Raw genomic sequence first — 14,270 nt, 5'->3', positions numbered from 1 at the left:
GGTTCGATCCCTGGTCCGGGAAGATCCCACATGCTGCGGAGCAGCTAAGCCCGTACGCCACAACTACTGAGCCCGCGTGCTGCAACTACTGAAGCCTGCGCTTGGCTAGATCCCGTGCTCCACAACAAGAGAAGCCACTGCAATGAGAAGCCCGCACACTGCAATGAAGAGTAGCCCACACTCACCGCAACTAGAGAAAGCCCGTGCATAGGAATGAGGACCCAACGCAGCCAAAAGTAAAAAAATAAATAAATTTATAAAAAAATAAAATATTCTCAGCCTGATCGCCAAGAGACCAAAAATGTGACATGCAAGTGGAAAGTTTGGTGTTTCTGGACCACACAAGCTCAGCCATGGCAAAGAAGATCAGCAGGGATTCTCAACTCATGAGATTCAGTCTGGCTCATCTGCTCATACTTCACATTTTTTATCAAGTAAAGGCTGTAATGGGAAACCTGAAGCACTGATTAATTAAAACCTCACCCACATGTACACACCAATACATAGACTATGTATTATGAGTCCAGAAACCTTGTAAAATACAAGATGCTGGAATGTTGATTGGATTTACGTGTTGATAAAATTTCAGTGAAATGAGCCTACTATCATGCAAGATTACTGTGAAAAATTTAATTGCGCAAACTGTTCTTGTTGGAACATAGAGAACTACCCATTAATCAGATTTCCCTCTCCCATCACTACTGCAAGAACAAAGAAGACGGTACTTAAAACTGGATCCTATTCGGCAAAATCTGTAAGTCAATCAGTGGCATTTCACATGCATTTCTATTTCTGCACTGCAGCTTCCAAATGCAGATATTTGAGAAATATAAACCTTGCCTCCTCAAAGCCCAAAGGAAACATTTGACTCTAAGTCATATTCTCACTGATACTTCTTGGTTAAATAAGTCTTAGAAAAACAAATTAAATTACATCATCAGCTTAAATATTTATTCTCTCTTGTAATTTCCATATCTTAAAGCCAACCTGTTTAACTATTAAATGTACATAGTCCACTTAGGATACAAAACTATAGCTGTAAACTTTTTTCCTCAATGAGTTATATGGGATGCCTTAGTCATTAATAGTAAATACTGATACTATTTGTATAAAGTAAGCCTTCTGAGTTTTTTCATTCTATTTTAGAGAGAATAATCATTGCCTTCTTATTTTGAACCATCAAAAAAAAGCAGAGTCTCTTCTGTACCTGGTGTATTTTCATATGAAATAAACACTATTTTGATGCTAATCCTTTGGATAATAGTGTAACACCTTGAAGCTTTTCTAATGTTTTTATCAAAAGAATATACTCTTAGATATGTATTTTTCTCTTCTAAAAATATTCAAAATGTATCCTGAAAGTAAAATAAAATATTTTGGCCAAATAATTACAATCATTTGCTTTCTTTCCTCTCCCATCTGTTTTTAAAGCAGTAATCACAATGTCACAAGATTCTTTGAATAAAGTTCTGCTTTTGAAAATATAGACAATGGAAAGAACATCCAACTGTATGTCCCTAGGTGAGGGGACAAAAAAGAGAAAGAAGTTGATGATAAACACGTATCAGTTAGCTCTAGTTACAAAATTACTGCCTAACAAAACCACCACCAAACCTCCTTAAGGGTTAAGGCTCATGCATCTGGGGTCAGCTAGAGGTCAGAAAGGCATCCATATATTACAATAACTTATTCTCCAGGAGCCTCATAGTAAGACTAGTGGGGGAAAATGGAACAAAGGTTCTATAAATAAATACGGTATCTTCACTATTTAATTAGCTAGATGTCATGTCCTAGCCAGTGATTTTTGCTCTTTATTAGAAGGGAGATAGATGCTTTGAGAGAAAACTTTTCCTACATATTTTTGTGTAAATCAGAATAATAACATTTTAAAAGCTGGGGAAGAAAGTAGAGGATATGTGGTGAACTTTAGAGTGGCAACCAAGACAATTTATACCCAAAGTAAAAAAATATGTTTTTAACTCATTAATGAGTTTATTTTTACAGATTATGTACACACTACTATGATTATATCCAGGTAAATTGTACAAGCTGCTAAATTGAATTTGGAAATTTATATGATCAGCGGCCATTCCGATAGTTCATTCACTTAACATTATTGAAACCAGTCTTCTGCATTATAATCATCAGGTTATTAACTAAGTTCATTCAATAAATAGATCATTCATTTTCATCTTAGGCTAGGACTTATTGCTTAGGACTTATTGTGCATATCGTATCATTAGTAAGACAGCTGTACTGAGATATGTAATTCTTATCAGTGCATTTATATGGGTGGCTTTCTTTGATGAGAAATCTGGCTGAGAAGAATATCTTGTTTGTGCAATCAAGCAAAATGTTAGCATTTCAAAAATGTTTGTCTTTTAAAACACATTCTGCGTGTAGGTGAGGAAAAGAAAATATTTCCCTTCTACTCTTCTAGGTTCTCAGCTAGGGCTTTGTAACCAAACACAGAGTGGCAAGAGAAAAGCATACAAATATATTTAATGCAAGTTTTACATGACATGGGAGCCTTTATGAAGAAATGAAGACTTGAAGAAGTGATTAAACTTGAGCATTCTTATGCTAGGTTTGATGAAGATAGGAAAGTGGTGGGAAAATGTGATAGGACAAAGGGGTATGAGCTGAGAATAGTAAACTAGGGGAAACTTGCAAGGTCTGTTCATTCAGAATCCCCTCGGCATCCCTCTGTCTTCCGTGATAAGGCTGCTCCTTTCCTCCGGGGAGGGCACCTCTCACATGAGGGTCTTAGGGCTTGCTTCAGAGTGTGAAGGGGAGTCAGAGAATCCTTCCTACACCTCTGCTTCTCAGATTCCTCCAGCTTAAAGTATTCAGTATGCCAACACAATATGTTTTGGGATAGTGTGTCCCGAACTCCATCAGCTACAACTAACTCAGTAGTAGGAAAAAGATCTTTGTTCTGACTTGAAGTGTGTATGTGTTTATGTGTGTGAAAGAGAGAGAGAAAATCCAAGAAACATGTATTACAAATTTCAGAAATTCATATATTGGAAAACGATATAAACATTATTTGAAACTTTAACCAAAGGCTATTAAGTTGCATTTAGATGCTATTTCTGTTCCAAGTCAAACTTCTCGGAAACCACTGTTACTCTAATTTTCTTTTAAATTAAGTATAGGTTCTTTACTTTTGAAGACAGAATAAATTCCCAAATTTTTAGCCAATGAAAGTTACAAATTAAGTCCGCATTACCTACAAGCAGTGTGCAAAATCTTAGATAAGTATGCCCTCAATATCCATGCCTTAGGACATGCTCTATAAGTAAGACTATCTGTGAGCTTAAGTAAGTCTCTTTGGGTGATACCCAACAGGTGTGTACCTTATCCTTTGTTTTTCTTAGGCATGGCCCAATTTTACTAGGAGATTTTAGTCCCAACGACTTGTTATTCTCATTTCTTTTTAACTTCAGAAACTTGGATCTGGACCAACAGGCTTTTAATCAATCCAATTAAGGGAATGTAAGTGGGAGACCTGTGAGGGAGTACAGGTAATCTATTGGACCTGAATTTCTGGAATCATATGAAGGCATATTGCACTTTACGCTGAATCACCAGTGTTGCAAAGGGCTGACAATCTACCCTTCTGTCATTCACGTCACCTCCCTCTGCCCCCTTTTATAAATTAATTTGGTTTTACTGAGGCTCTGATTAGGCAAGTTACAGATGTATTTCTTGATAGACAGACATGATGTACTGGGTAAAAGGACTGGCTATACATAGGTCTTAGTAACGTGGTGATAAGATGTCAGGGGAGGGGAAGTGTTCTGTATTCCTGTGATTAGGGCTTTTAGTGAGCCTATGCCTCTGGACTGTGAACTTCACCAGTGTTTCTCAGTTTTTTCTCTCCCCCTAGGTGGGACAGAACGGCTAGAGGGAGCTGGAGTTGTGTATTCCCTTCCACAGGGTCTGGATAACCAGTTTCCCCCAAGGGCAGGCCTTGTTAAAAAGAACAGAGTGCTCTGAGGTACAGCTGGCCCTTGAACAACATGGCTTTGAACTGCGTGGGTCCACTCATCCATGGATTTTCTTCAGTAGTAAATACTACAATACTACTTGATCCAGCAGTGGTTGGTTGAATCTGCAGGTGCAGAACTGCAGATACTGAAGGCCAACTATAAAGTTATACGTGGATTTCCGACTGTGTGGGTGTTGGTGCCCCTAACCAACCCCTCCATTGTTAAAGGGTCAACTGTATTTCCAGATGGTTCCTTTTCCCCTCCCTTTGACAGAAGCACAAAGGGATTTTTCCCTAGTGTTTACTCTTAGAACCTTGTGGAACTCCTGGAGGTAAATCTCACAAAATTGTGGAGGTCCGCCTGTGACTAGGTCCTCCTAGAATTTCCAACTCTCAGAGTTGTCTGCACTGCATCTCTGGCAATTGGTCAATCACAGCTCAGGTTTTCCTACCCTACCCTGGCACTGGTTCCTCCTTATAGTTTTTGCTCATGAGTCTCTGCTCTGGGAAGTAGGGACTCCTTGTATTTACCTGTCTGTCTCTCCAGTCCTGGGGACAGTGGTTTGCCCTATGTCTTCCCCTGTCCCACAGATCCAAGAAGAGTTGTTGATTTTTCAGTCTGTTCCACTTTTTGCTTACTGTTAGGAGGGAGGGGTGACTTCCAGGCTCCAGTCATGCAGAACCAGAAACCAGAAATTCTAAATGTATTTCAATCACTGCAAAAATTAGTAGTTCAAAGAGTACATAGATCAAGGAAATAGATTACTGAGAAAAAACCCTGCAGCCTGGAAGGAAAAATACACAATCTCAGTATGATGTCTTTTAAAAAGGTAGTAAATGAACAATGTGTAATTACCAACATTTAAATGGCAAAAACAGACCCACGGAGAAGAGGATAAGCATGGTGAGGCATTGGCTTTTTGCAAAGCCAGCTAGAACAGTAGGTACACCTTTTTCCATACAGAATTCTATTCAAGCAGTTGCTATAACAAAGAAAGGCAATAAAAAATGGAGGATCAAGGTGGAGAGACATACTGGAGTGCATAAAGAGGTCTCATTGCGTAAGGAAACCACTCTCAGCCTTCTGAAAAGTATCAAAAAAGCAAACTGGAAGAAAAGACACAACCTTTTGGTTGCATATGCAACAAAGGCATCATGATCCTGAGAAGAATTAGCTCCTTGTCAGTCATTTATTTCCAAATTGCAGCAAGTTGATGATAAGGTCAAGGTAATGGTTGAAGAGACCTTTGCTTGGGCAAAAAGATTATAATCATACCACTATTTTTAATCTTTAAGATATATCAAATGCATTTAATCCTCTTAATACATACTCTGGTGGCATTTCAAGATATTTCCATTGACAATGAATTCAGTAGTCCTAATAAACTTATGAATATATTATGTTGCCCTTCCATTAACAAATTAAATGTGATGTTGCACAAGGCATATTAGTTCACTGATAATTCAAAGGCAAAGTTTGAAGATTTATTGTCTGCATTTGATTCTCACTCTCAATTCTTGTTTTGTTGGGGGGAAAATTGTTTTCTTGCTTATGTATGATAAAATATACATTGTAAGTATTGTCATGTTTCTAATAATGTATTCTGTATAATTAAGGTGGGTTACTAGAAAAGTCTAATGATTTAAACTCTAATTGTGTAACTGTTATTTTCATAGGAAGTTTATAGAGACTCATCTGAAAACCATTCCCAGTCATGCATTTTCAAATCTGCCCAATATTTCCAGGATGTAAGTCAATTTTTTTTTAATATAAAGAGAAGTTTGCAATTGTGACATGTTATTTGCTAAATGTGTTCTATCAAGAAAAATACTTGTTATATATCGCACTTGCATAAGTCAATAACATCTACATTTCTAATATATATGAAGTTTATGTACAAGATATTTATTTGATTTTGCTACATCTTTACTCCCTAATTCCTAAATGATTTTTTAGACCTAAAGTAAATTTAAATTCCTTTGGCCTTAAGAATTTAATAATTCTTGATGTATTTCAATATATTTTGAGATGTGGCAAAACCTTAGCCAGGAATCTCTCCCATAAACAGATCTATATATCTATTTCTAATCTACCTATCCTAGTTACCAATTCTTGATTCTCTTTTCACCACTAGTACAAATGTTTACATTTTGTCATAAATGTAGCCAGTGATTTCAGACTTCTCACTTTAAAAAAGAACTAAAATTAATTTGAAAATTTAAAATCATAGAAAACTGAATTGCTATACACTCAAGAGTGAGGAGAAAAGGGGGTTCCATGTTGCATTGACAAAGAGTGTATCTGTGTCTGAAATGAGCCTGGTCTTTATTTCATTTAGTTGATTCTGACAAGCACTGCAGATAATCCAGGCCTACCAATGACAATACCACCAGCCTGTGTGGTCTCTGGCTAAATTTATTCATTTCATGACCATTTATTGAGTGTCCATTGTGTCATGTCAGGGGCATTTGACGTTTTTGGTTGTCACAACTGGAGAGAAGGGTGCTACTGTCATCTAAGGGGTAGACGTGAAGGATCTGCTCAACAACCTACAAGGCATAGGATGCCCCCCACCTCCAACAAAGCATTATCTAGTCCAAAAATGTCAATCGTGCTGAGACTGAGAAACCATCCCAGCTGAACATCTCTGCAGTTTTTTTCTTTTTCTACCAGCCCTTCCTTTTTCAAATTCTTGCCTCCTTTGGTTTCTCTGATGTTGTTCTCTCCCTCTTTTTAACATCTTACCCTGGCTACTCTTCCTCAGTTTCCTTTCCTGGATTCCTATTTCATTTCATTTCACTTCATTCAGTTACTTACATACCAGGTCTTTGTTTATTTTGTCCTAATTCCTTTATACCCTCCACACCTTGAATGAAAACTCCCATTCCTTTGGCTTCACTATTACCTAATACAACTAATTCCTAAATGAGTATCTCTAGCCCTGACTTGTTCCTGCAGTTCAGGCCTGTATTACAAACTTCCTTCCAAATAGTGTCACCTTGATGTCCCACAGGCACTTCAAACAACATATCCAAAATAAACTCATCATCTTCCTCCTAAACTGTTCCCTCTCTACTCCTTCTTTTAACAGCAGCACCATTTAGTGGTCTGAAAGCTAAAAGCCTCAAATTCCCCTTTAGCTCTTCCTTTTCCCTGATCTCCCCTATACAATTGCCTATTTGGTGTCTCTACTTGGCTATATTCATTCATTCATTCATTCAATGAATATTTACTGAGCCCTACTTTGTGCCTGGCGCTTTGCTAGATGTGTCGTATGCAACAGTAGACAATACTTATGGAGCCTCCAGTTTCCTTCCTAAGAGAGTGATAAGTGCCATGATGGGGTCAGTTCTAGAGTGACCTGGGAACTCATATGAGAGGTCTGTTACCTGGATATGGGGTGGGGTCAGGGAAGGCTTCCTGGAGGAAATGGTGCCTAATTTGCAATGTGTATTATCTGGCCAAAAAACAAAAGATGGAAAGATAATTCCAAGCAGAAGAGAAAAGGGATGTCAGTGAAGTTAAAAATAAGTTTGTTGAGGCTGGAGCTTAGGCTGGGAGTGGGGACGGTAGAGAAAAACAAAACTGGGAGGGAAGCGGGTACAGGGCCTTGTGAATCATTGGAAGGAGTTTGAAATCTTCCCTAAGGACCAAGCCACAGAACGATTATAAGCAGGGAAGTGACAGATCAGATGTTTTAGAAATATTCCCTGGCTGTGCTGTGGAAAAGGGGTGGAAGTGGAGCAAGAGTGGAGACAGGAAGTTAGTGAGGAGGTTGATGCAGTGCCTGGGGAGAGGGGATGGCAAGTTGAATGGTGAAGGCTGAGTGGGGATAAAGAAAAAGTGGCCAGGTTTGAGAAATAAGGGAGAACTGACAAACTTAAAAGTTGGTTGATTTTGAAGGTGGAATGAGATGGAGAATTTCATCGACATTTCTGACTAGGACACCTGTGTGGTTGATGAACACATTTGCCAAGGTAGAGAAGTTTTCTGTGCATTTGCTGTGGAGGGACAGGGGGTAAGTTAGGAATTCAATTTGGGGCCTGTGGCATTTGAGGTGCCTTTGAGGCATCAAGCAGCTATGTCTAATAGATATCAGGATAAAATTCTTTTATTAATTCATTCAAGAAATATTTATTCAGTCCCTGGTATATTTTGATCATTTTTCCAAGAGATAGGGATACATCAGGGAACAAATGGACAAAGAGCCATGCCCCTGTGGAGTTCACATTCGAACGAAAAGAAATAGGCAAGGAACCAAAAACATAATAAATAAATATATTAATACAGAAGGGAATATGGATATGGCAAAAAGGATAAAAAAAATCAAAGTAGACTAAGGAGAACTGGAAATTCTGGGTATGTAGGGGCACTCAGGAGAGATTTGGGTAGAGATTAAGACTTGAGAGTCATAAACAGGTAGAAGTAACTGGGAACAGGGAAAGGCATCAAAGAGAAGGAGAGGCTTAAAAAAAAAACTGAAGAAAGAACAATTTTAAGAACATGAGGTCCCTAAGGAGGCAGGAGGGAATGGGTTCCAAATAGAGGGATTGACCTTCTACAGGAAGATGGGCACCTTTTGTACTGTAACGAGAAATAGTAGTTAGAGATGGGGCAGGTGCAGGTAAATTAATAGGCTTATTAGAGGGGGATTCAAGGAATTCTCATCTCAAGGTTTCCATCTTTTCTACAAATTATTAAAAAGATTATCTACTAATATTTGGGTAGAAAGGGCAGAGTTAGAAATTTGAGAAGGTTTGAAATAAAATGATGGGCAATAAAAGAAGGAAGTTTGACTGAGATATTCAGGACATCCAGGCAGATTTGAAGGTCCTGATGAGGACCCTTCCAGGTAGACTATGTTTAGATTCTCCAGTCTGGGTTAAGTGTGCCCTGAACCCCATCAGAGAATTTATCACTCTACATGTTAATCCCATTTACCTGTCTGTATCTCCCACTACTGTGAGTTCCTTGAAGCTAGGGAACAGGTCTGAGTGGTCAATGCTCATTTACTGACATATAGTGAATGTTCAATAGATATTTGTTGAATGAAAGCATACACACATACCTAAATAATAGTTAGGGAGCTGTCACATCTAGGGGGCAAGAGATCACCAGGTAGCTTTCCCTGGAACAGTACAAATTCCCACCTATTATTCTAGCATAATTGTTAATAGCACCCTGTTAATAGCACAAAAATATCCTATTTTGGATGATTAATGATATGGTTACTCTAGTTATTACACGAGACTTGCATGCCAAGAAGAAATATGAGGAAGAGGTGGGATCTGATTTTTCCTGATTATAAAAATGGGATAAGCAAGTAGGGAATCACTGCTTTTATCCCACTGAATAAATGGTTCCTATACGTGTCTTCGCAACCGAGCTATAAGAGTCTTCTAAGGAGGTATCATTCAGTTGGAGAAATTGGAACTTCAGTGATTATGACATGTGCTGAATGACTAAAACCTTAAGAAAGCTTTGCACCTCCTAAACTAAGAAGTTCGGGAGAAAATTTGGAGCAGTGGATATGATGCAAAGTTAGGAAAACAAGTTTGCAGCCTTCAAAATTAATCTTGTCCTTCAGATGGCTCAGCTTCATCCATTATAAATCCCCACAATCTCTACACAATAAATTAATTCTTTTCAACATCTTCAATGGTTTCCTCTATGTTAGAGATATGATATTTGGATCAAAATAATTTATGTAATGTTATCCACAAGTGGCAATGACTTGGGAGACCTGATAAATCAAAGGATAATTGTTTAGAGAATAGATAATTCAAAACAGAAAGCGCAGGACCTTTAGAATACACACAATACCCATGAGAAAAAAACTCAAATGGAACAGTCAGCACTCCTCTTATAAACATTGTATTAATGAAAATATTTTACTGGCAGATTCAATTCAAACTATAGGCCAGTGGTTCTTAACCCTGCCTGCACATTAGAATCATCTGGGAAGCTTTTTAAAAATAAAAGTGTTTGCCCCATCCCTTAAATACTCTGAATTAATTATCCTGGACCGAGTTTTGGACATCTTATGTTTTAAAAGCCTCCCAAATAGTTCAGTTGTATGGCCAGGGTTGAGAAGCTCTGCTACGGCCACAGGTGGACACCATCTGTTAATCATTAATTTTCCCAAATGTCATAGAAATGCCTCTCAATAAAAAGCAGTCACTGAATTTGGCTGCATTAGTCATTCTTATTACAAGATGGAATTTAGGAGACTTTTTGAAACATCACCCCTTATGTATTCTTGACAAATTGTATTTAGAAGTTTCTCTTTTCTCCTTTTTAGTACTTAAAATTTTATTTGTGTTGCCTTTCGCTTACTAAGTTCAAAATAAATATTGAGTTTTCAGCCTCATCAAAATCAAGAAGAAAAGTCTTGAGAGAATATATAGTCACCACCCTATGGAATGTTCCACCAGAGAAATGTGGCTTTTTCTTCATCTTCTTTGTAACTACATCTCTGACCTCATGCAATTAGGTACTCCATTAAAAATGCCTCTTATTTATTGGTGAATTCTTTTCTAACATCTTTCATTTTCTGCTATTTTGAGTAACTCATCTGTTCATTCATTCACTCAGTCATTCACTTAATCCATATTTATTGGAAGTCTACTACATGACAAGCAATATGAAAGGTACTCAAAATTCAGTGTCCATCAGAAACACACAGTTCTCCATTTCAGAGAACTCGCAGTCTAATGAGACAACATCAATCAAATATCATCCAAGCACTTGCAAAGCTTCATGGTGATAATTAGTGGAAGGAGAAGTTCATGGTGCCATGAGGATATACTATGGGAAACTTGACCTAATCAGGAAATTTGGGGAAAGCTTCTAAAGGAAGTATCTGTTGAATGAAACCAGAAGGATGAATAGGTCCAATGAATTGGGAAACTTTCAGATAAAAGAGGATCTAAAAAAAGTAATAACTAATTTTAACATAATTAGGGAGAAACCATGAGGGTTGTGCATGTTGCATGACCTGGGAAGCCCCTGACAAAGAAGTTACATCAAAATTAATAGTATGTTTGCAGTTCACAACCCTACTAACTTTCTACTTTGTTTTATATTTTTGTGATGTTCAGCTACTTGTCAATAGATGCAACTCTGCAGCGGCTGGAATCACATTCCTTCTACAATTTGAGTAAAATGACTCACATGTAAGTACAATGAAAAGTGAAGCATAAATCCAAGCCACAGCCACTCTTAATTGATAATTTGGGGGCTCCAGGTGGCAATAGCAACTGGTTTCTAGAACATGGGTCAGAATTTCCATTTATGATTCAATTCTTAACTTGTTCTCACTCTCAGTTTACGTTAATTCATCCTAATTCTGACTTGCATGGCTGGAAGTTAAAGACAAAATTAGAAGTCCTCTTTTTGAATTGTCATTTCTTTCTATTACTACTGTGTCAACAGATTTTATTGACATGGATATCAGTAAGTCAATAAATATTTACCGACCACCTACTGGATTCCAGGGCCTGTGCAAGTTTCTGCAAAAACTAACTTTTTTTCCTCATTTAGGAAAGAGAAATGTAGCCTTGTGAGATTAGAACAGGAGTGGAGTTAAGAGCTCTGGCTTTGGAGTTGGTCAGAGTTGGGTTAAAACCCTGCTTTCTTTGCCTGTCATTGTCTAACCTTGATGTTCCCTGGTGGTCTAGTGGTTAGGACACAGCAATCTCATTTTCTAACCTTGGACAAGTCATGTAATCCTTCCTAACCTCAGTTTCCTCATTTGTAAAATAATGGTAATAAGAGTTCCAACTTAATATGCTTAGTATAAATATTGAATGACATAATGCATGTAAGCATTTAGCGCAGTGCCTCCCACGTAAAACCGATCAATACACTTCATAAATAATTATTCTGTTTTTATTTCTGTAGTACCTTGCAATCTATAAAAAGTTTTACACAAATAATCACATTACATTCTTTTAAGCAGCCATGTATTATGAAATATTAACTCTCTTTTCTTGATGAAGAACAAAAATACTTATCATCTATGAATACTTAGTATGATCTAAGCATTATGCTGAACATTTAAGTACTTTATTTATTTAACCTTCAAAAAACAACCCTGTGAAGTAGAGATTATCATTTGTGTTATTTATTTAAGAAAAACATAAATGTAGAGAGACTAAATACGTTATCCTAGGTCACAGAGTTACTAACGGATAGGGCCAGAGTTTTTACATCATAAATATGTGACTCAAATCTTCTTTCCTTATGTAATACAGTATGCTGCCTTTAACACATTTTTGACCAGAGACATATTACGGCCACTGGCATTAGTTTCTGTAAAAATCCCCTGGTCAATAATGTGTTAAGAATACTGAGGCCCAGAAAGTTGTCTCCAGCTATGGTAGGCTAGCAGACATTATTATATCAACCATTGGTTTGAAAACAACTAGAGGAGCTGGAAAAAAATCTGTTTAAAGGTATCTGAGTGTTATGAAGGCAGCAAGAACCTAAGGGGAGAGAAGCAAATCCCCAAAACAACATTTGATTACTTTCCTCTTGAAGTATTTTCTAAACTGTAAACACCAGCTGAGAGGCTGCCCAGAGGTTTAGGCAGTCTCATAGAGCTAGGGAAATAAAAACTGGAGTTCAAGGCTTACTAAGGAGATGGTTCCTAGTAAACACCCAAGGATTTTAGCTGGGATGCCAAAAAGAGCTTCATCCCAGAAGTATGGTATAATGGGAAATAGATCAGTCCTCACAAAGACTAAAGCTCAGCTTTCAGTAAAAAATAACCAAGCATACAAAAAAAAAATTAAAAATAAAGAATTTATGGCAAAAATCAAGAGAAGAAAACAGACAATAGAAAATGATCCACAAGAGATTCAAATATTGGAGTTATCAGACAGACTTTAAAATAACTATGATCAAGACATTCAAAAATTTAATTGCCAAGATAGAGAATTTTAGAATAGAACTGGAAAATATTTTTGAAAGGATCAAATGGAAACTCTAGAATTTAAAAATTCAATAACTAAAATAAAACCTAAATACATGAGTTTAACAACAGATATGCATAGGTCAAAAGAGAGTAAGTAACCTAGAAATTAGGTCAGAAGAATTTATCCAACCTGAAGCATGGAGAGAAAAAGAAATATGTGGCACACTAAAAAGTCTAGCATACCTATTATTGGATCCCAAGAAAAAGAAGAGAAAGAATGAAAGAAGCAATATTTGAAAGAAAATTTCCAAAATTCATGAGACATCAAGTCACAAATGTAAGCAGTACTGCAAACCCCTAAAGGATAAATACAAAGAAAACCACGTCAAGGCACATCATAGTAAAAGTGCTAAAAACTCAAAGAAAGAAAAAATCATAAAAAGCAGCCAGAGGAAAAAAATACATAATACTTTCAAAGAAGTAACAACATGACTGAAAGCTGACTTTTCAACAGAAATGATGGAATCCACAAAGCAAAAAGTAAGATATCTGCAAAAAGGAGAACCACAAAAATAACAACAGCAAATATCTGCCAACCTAACAAAAAGATTCTTTGAAATTGAAGACAAAAGAAAGACATTTCAAGCAAACAAAAGCTGAGAGAATTCATCGCCATTAGGCTCATATTAAAGAAACTGCTAAAGGGAATTATTAAGGCAAAAGGAAAATAATCCTACCTGATAGCACAGAGGTACAGGAGGAAATGAAAAGCAAAAAACATAAAACAAACAAAAAAGAGAGCTAAATATAAATTAACCTTGACTGTACAAAACAAAACAAAACGTCTTTTGGGGTTTAAAAAACAGGCAGTCTTTGCTCTGCATGGTAGTGTTGGATCATAAAACTGTGCATGCTGAAACTGTGCAAAGCGATCTTAATCGATGAAAAAAAGATTACTTTTTGTGACAAAAATTCTTGTCAAAACATTAAAATCTCTCTTACTATTGGGTTATAAATGCATGGGGAAAGTAAAAATAGTAAAACTAATATTTTTAGCACCTTGTAACTTTAAACATTAGAAGCATTTACAAGTAAAATGTTTTATTTATTTCTAAAAAGCTTATCAAGAGTACTTTGAATAGCACACACATTTTTCTCTGTTGTATATATAACTTACAAGAGAGTATAACGTCACTGTCTTGGCAAATTGTCACACTCCTTTCTAGGTCTGGATCAGCTTCCAATATCTATCCTCTGTTCTTTCAATGTCAAAATATTTCTGAGAGCCCCTTTAATGTGAATTCTTTTTTTTACCAGCATCATTTCTTTGGGGACATCTTCATTCTTTGATTCACAAC

The 14,270-nt window shown here is 36.9% G+C and overlaps 1 protein-coding gene across 2 annotated transcripts in view; it reads left to right on the top strand.

Moving 5' to 3' along the window:
• Window positions 1–14,270, top strand: part of TSHR (thyroid stimulating hormone receptor) — a 154,223-nt gene that overhangs the window by 81,077 nt on the left and 58,876 nt on the right. For both annotated transcript variants that reach the window (XM_068557754.1, XM_068557822.1), the window contains exons 2-3: window positions 5,672–5,743; window positions 11,096–11,170. In XM_068557754.1, coding sequence (XP_068413855.1) covers window positions 5,672–5,743; window positions 11,096–11,170 — 147 coding nt within the window. The remainder of the gene's footprint in view (window positions 1–5,671; window positions 5,744–11,095; window positions 11,171–14,270) is intronic.

This window comes from Eschrichtius robustus, chromosome 1 (genome assembly GCF_028021215.1).
Source record: "Eschrichtius robustus isolate mEscRob2 chromosome 1, mEscRob2.pri, whole genome shotgun sequence".
In the NCBI taxonomy this organism is placed as follows: domain Eukaryota; kingdom Metazoa; phylum Chordata; class Mammalia; order Artiodactyla; family Eschrichtiidae; genus Eschrichtius; species Eschrichtius robustus.
Note: the sequence above shows the minus strand (reverse complement) of the source record. Positions and strands in the feature narration are given on the sequence as shown.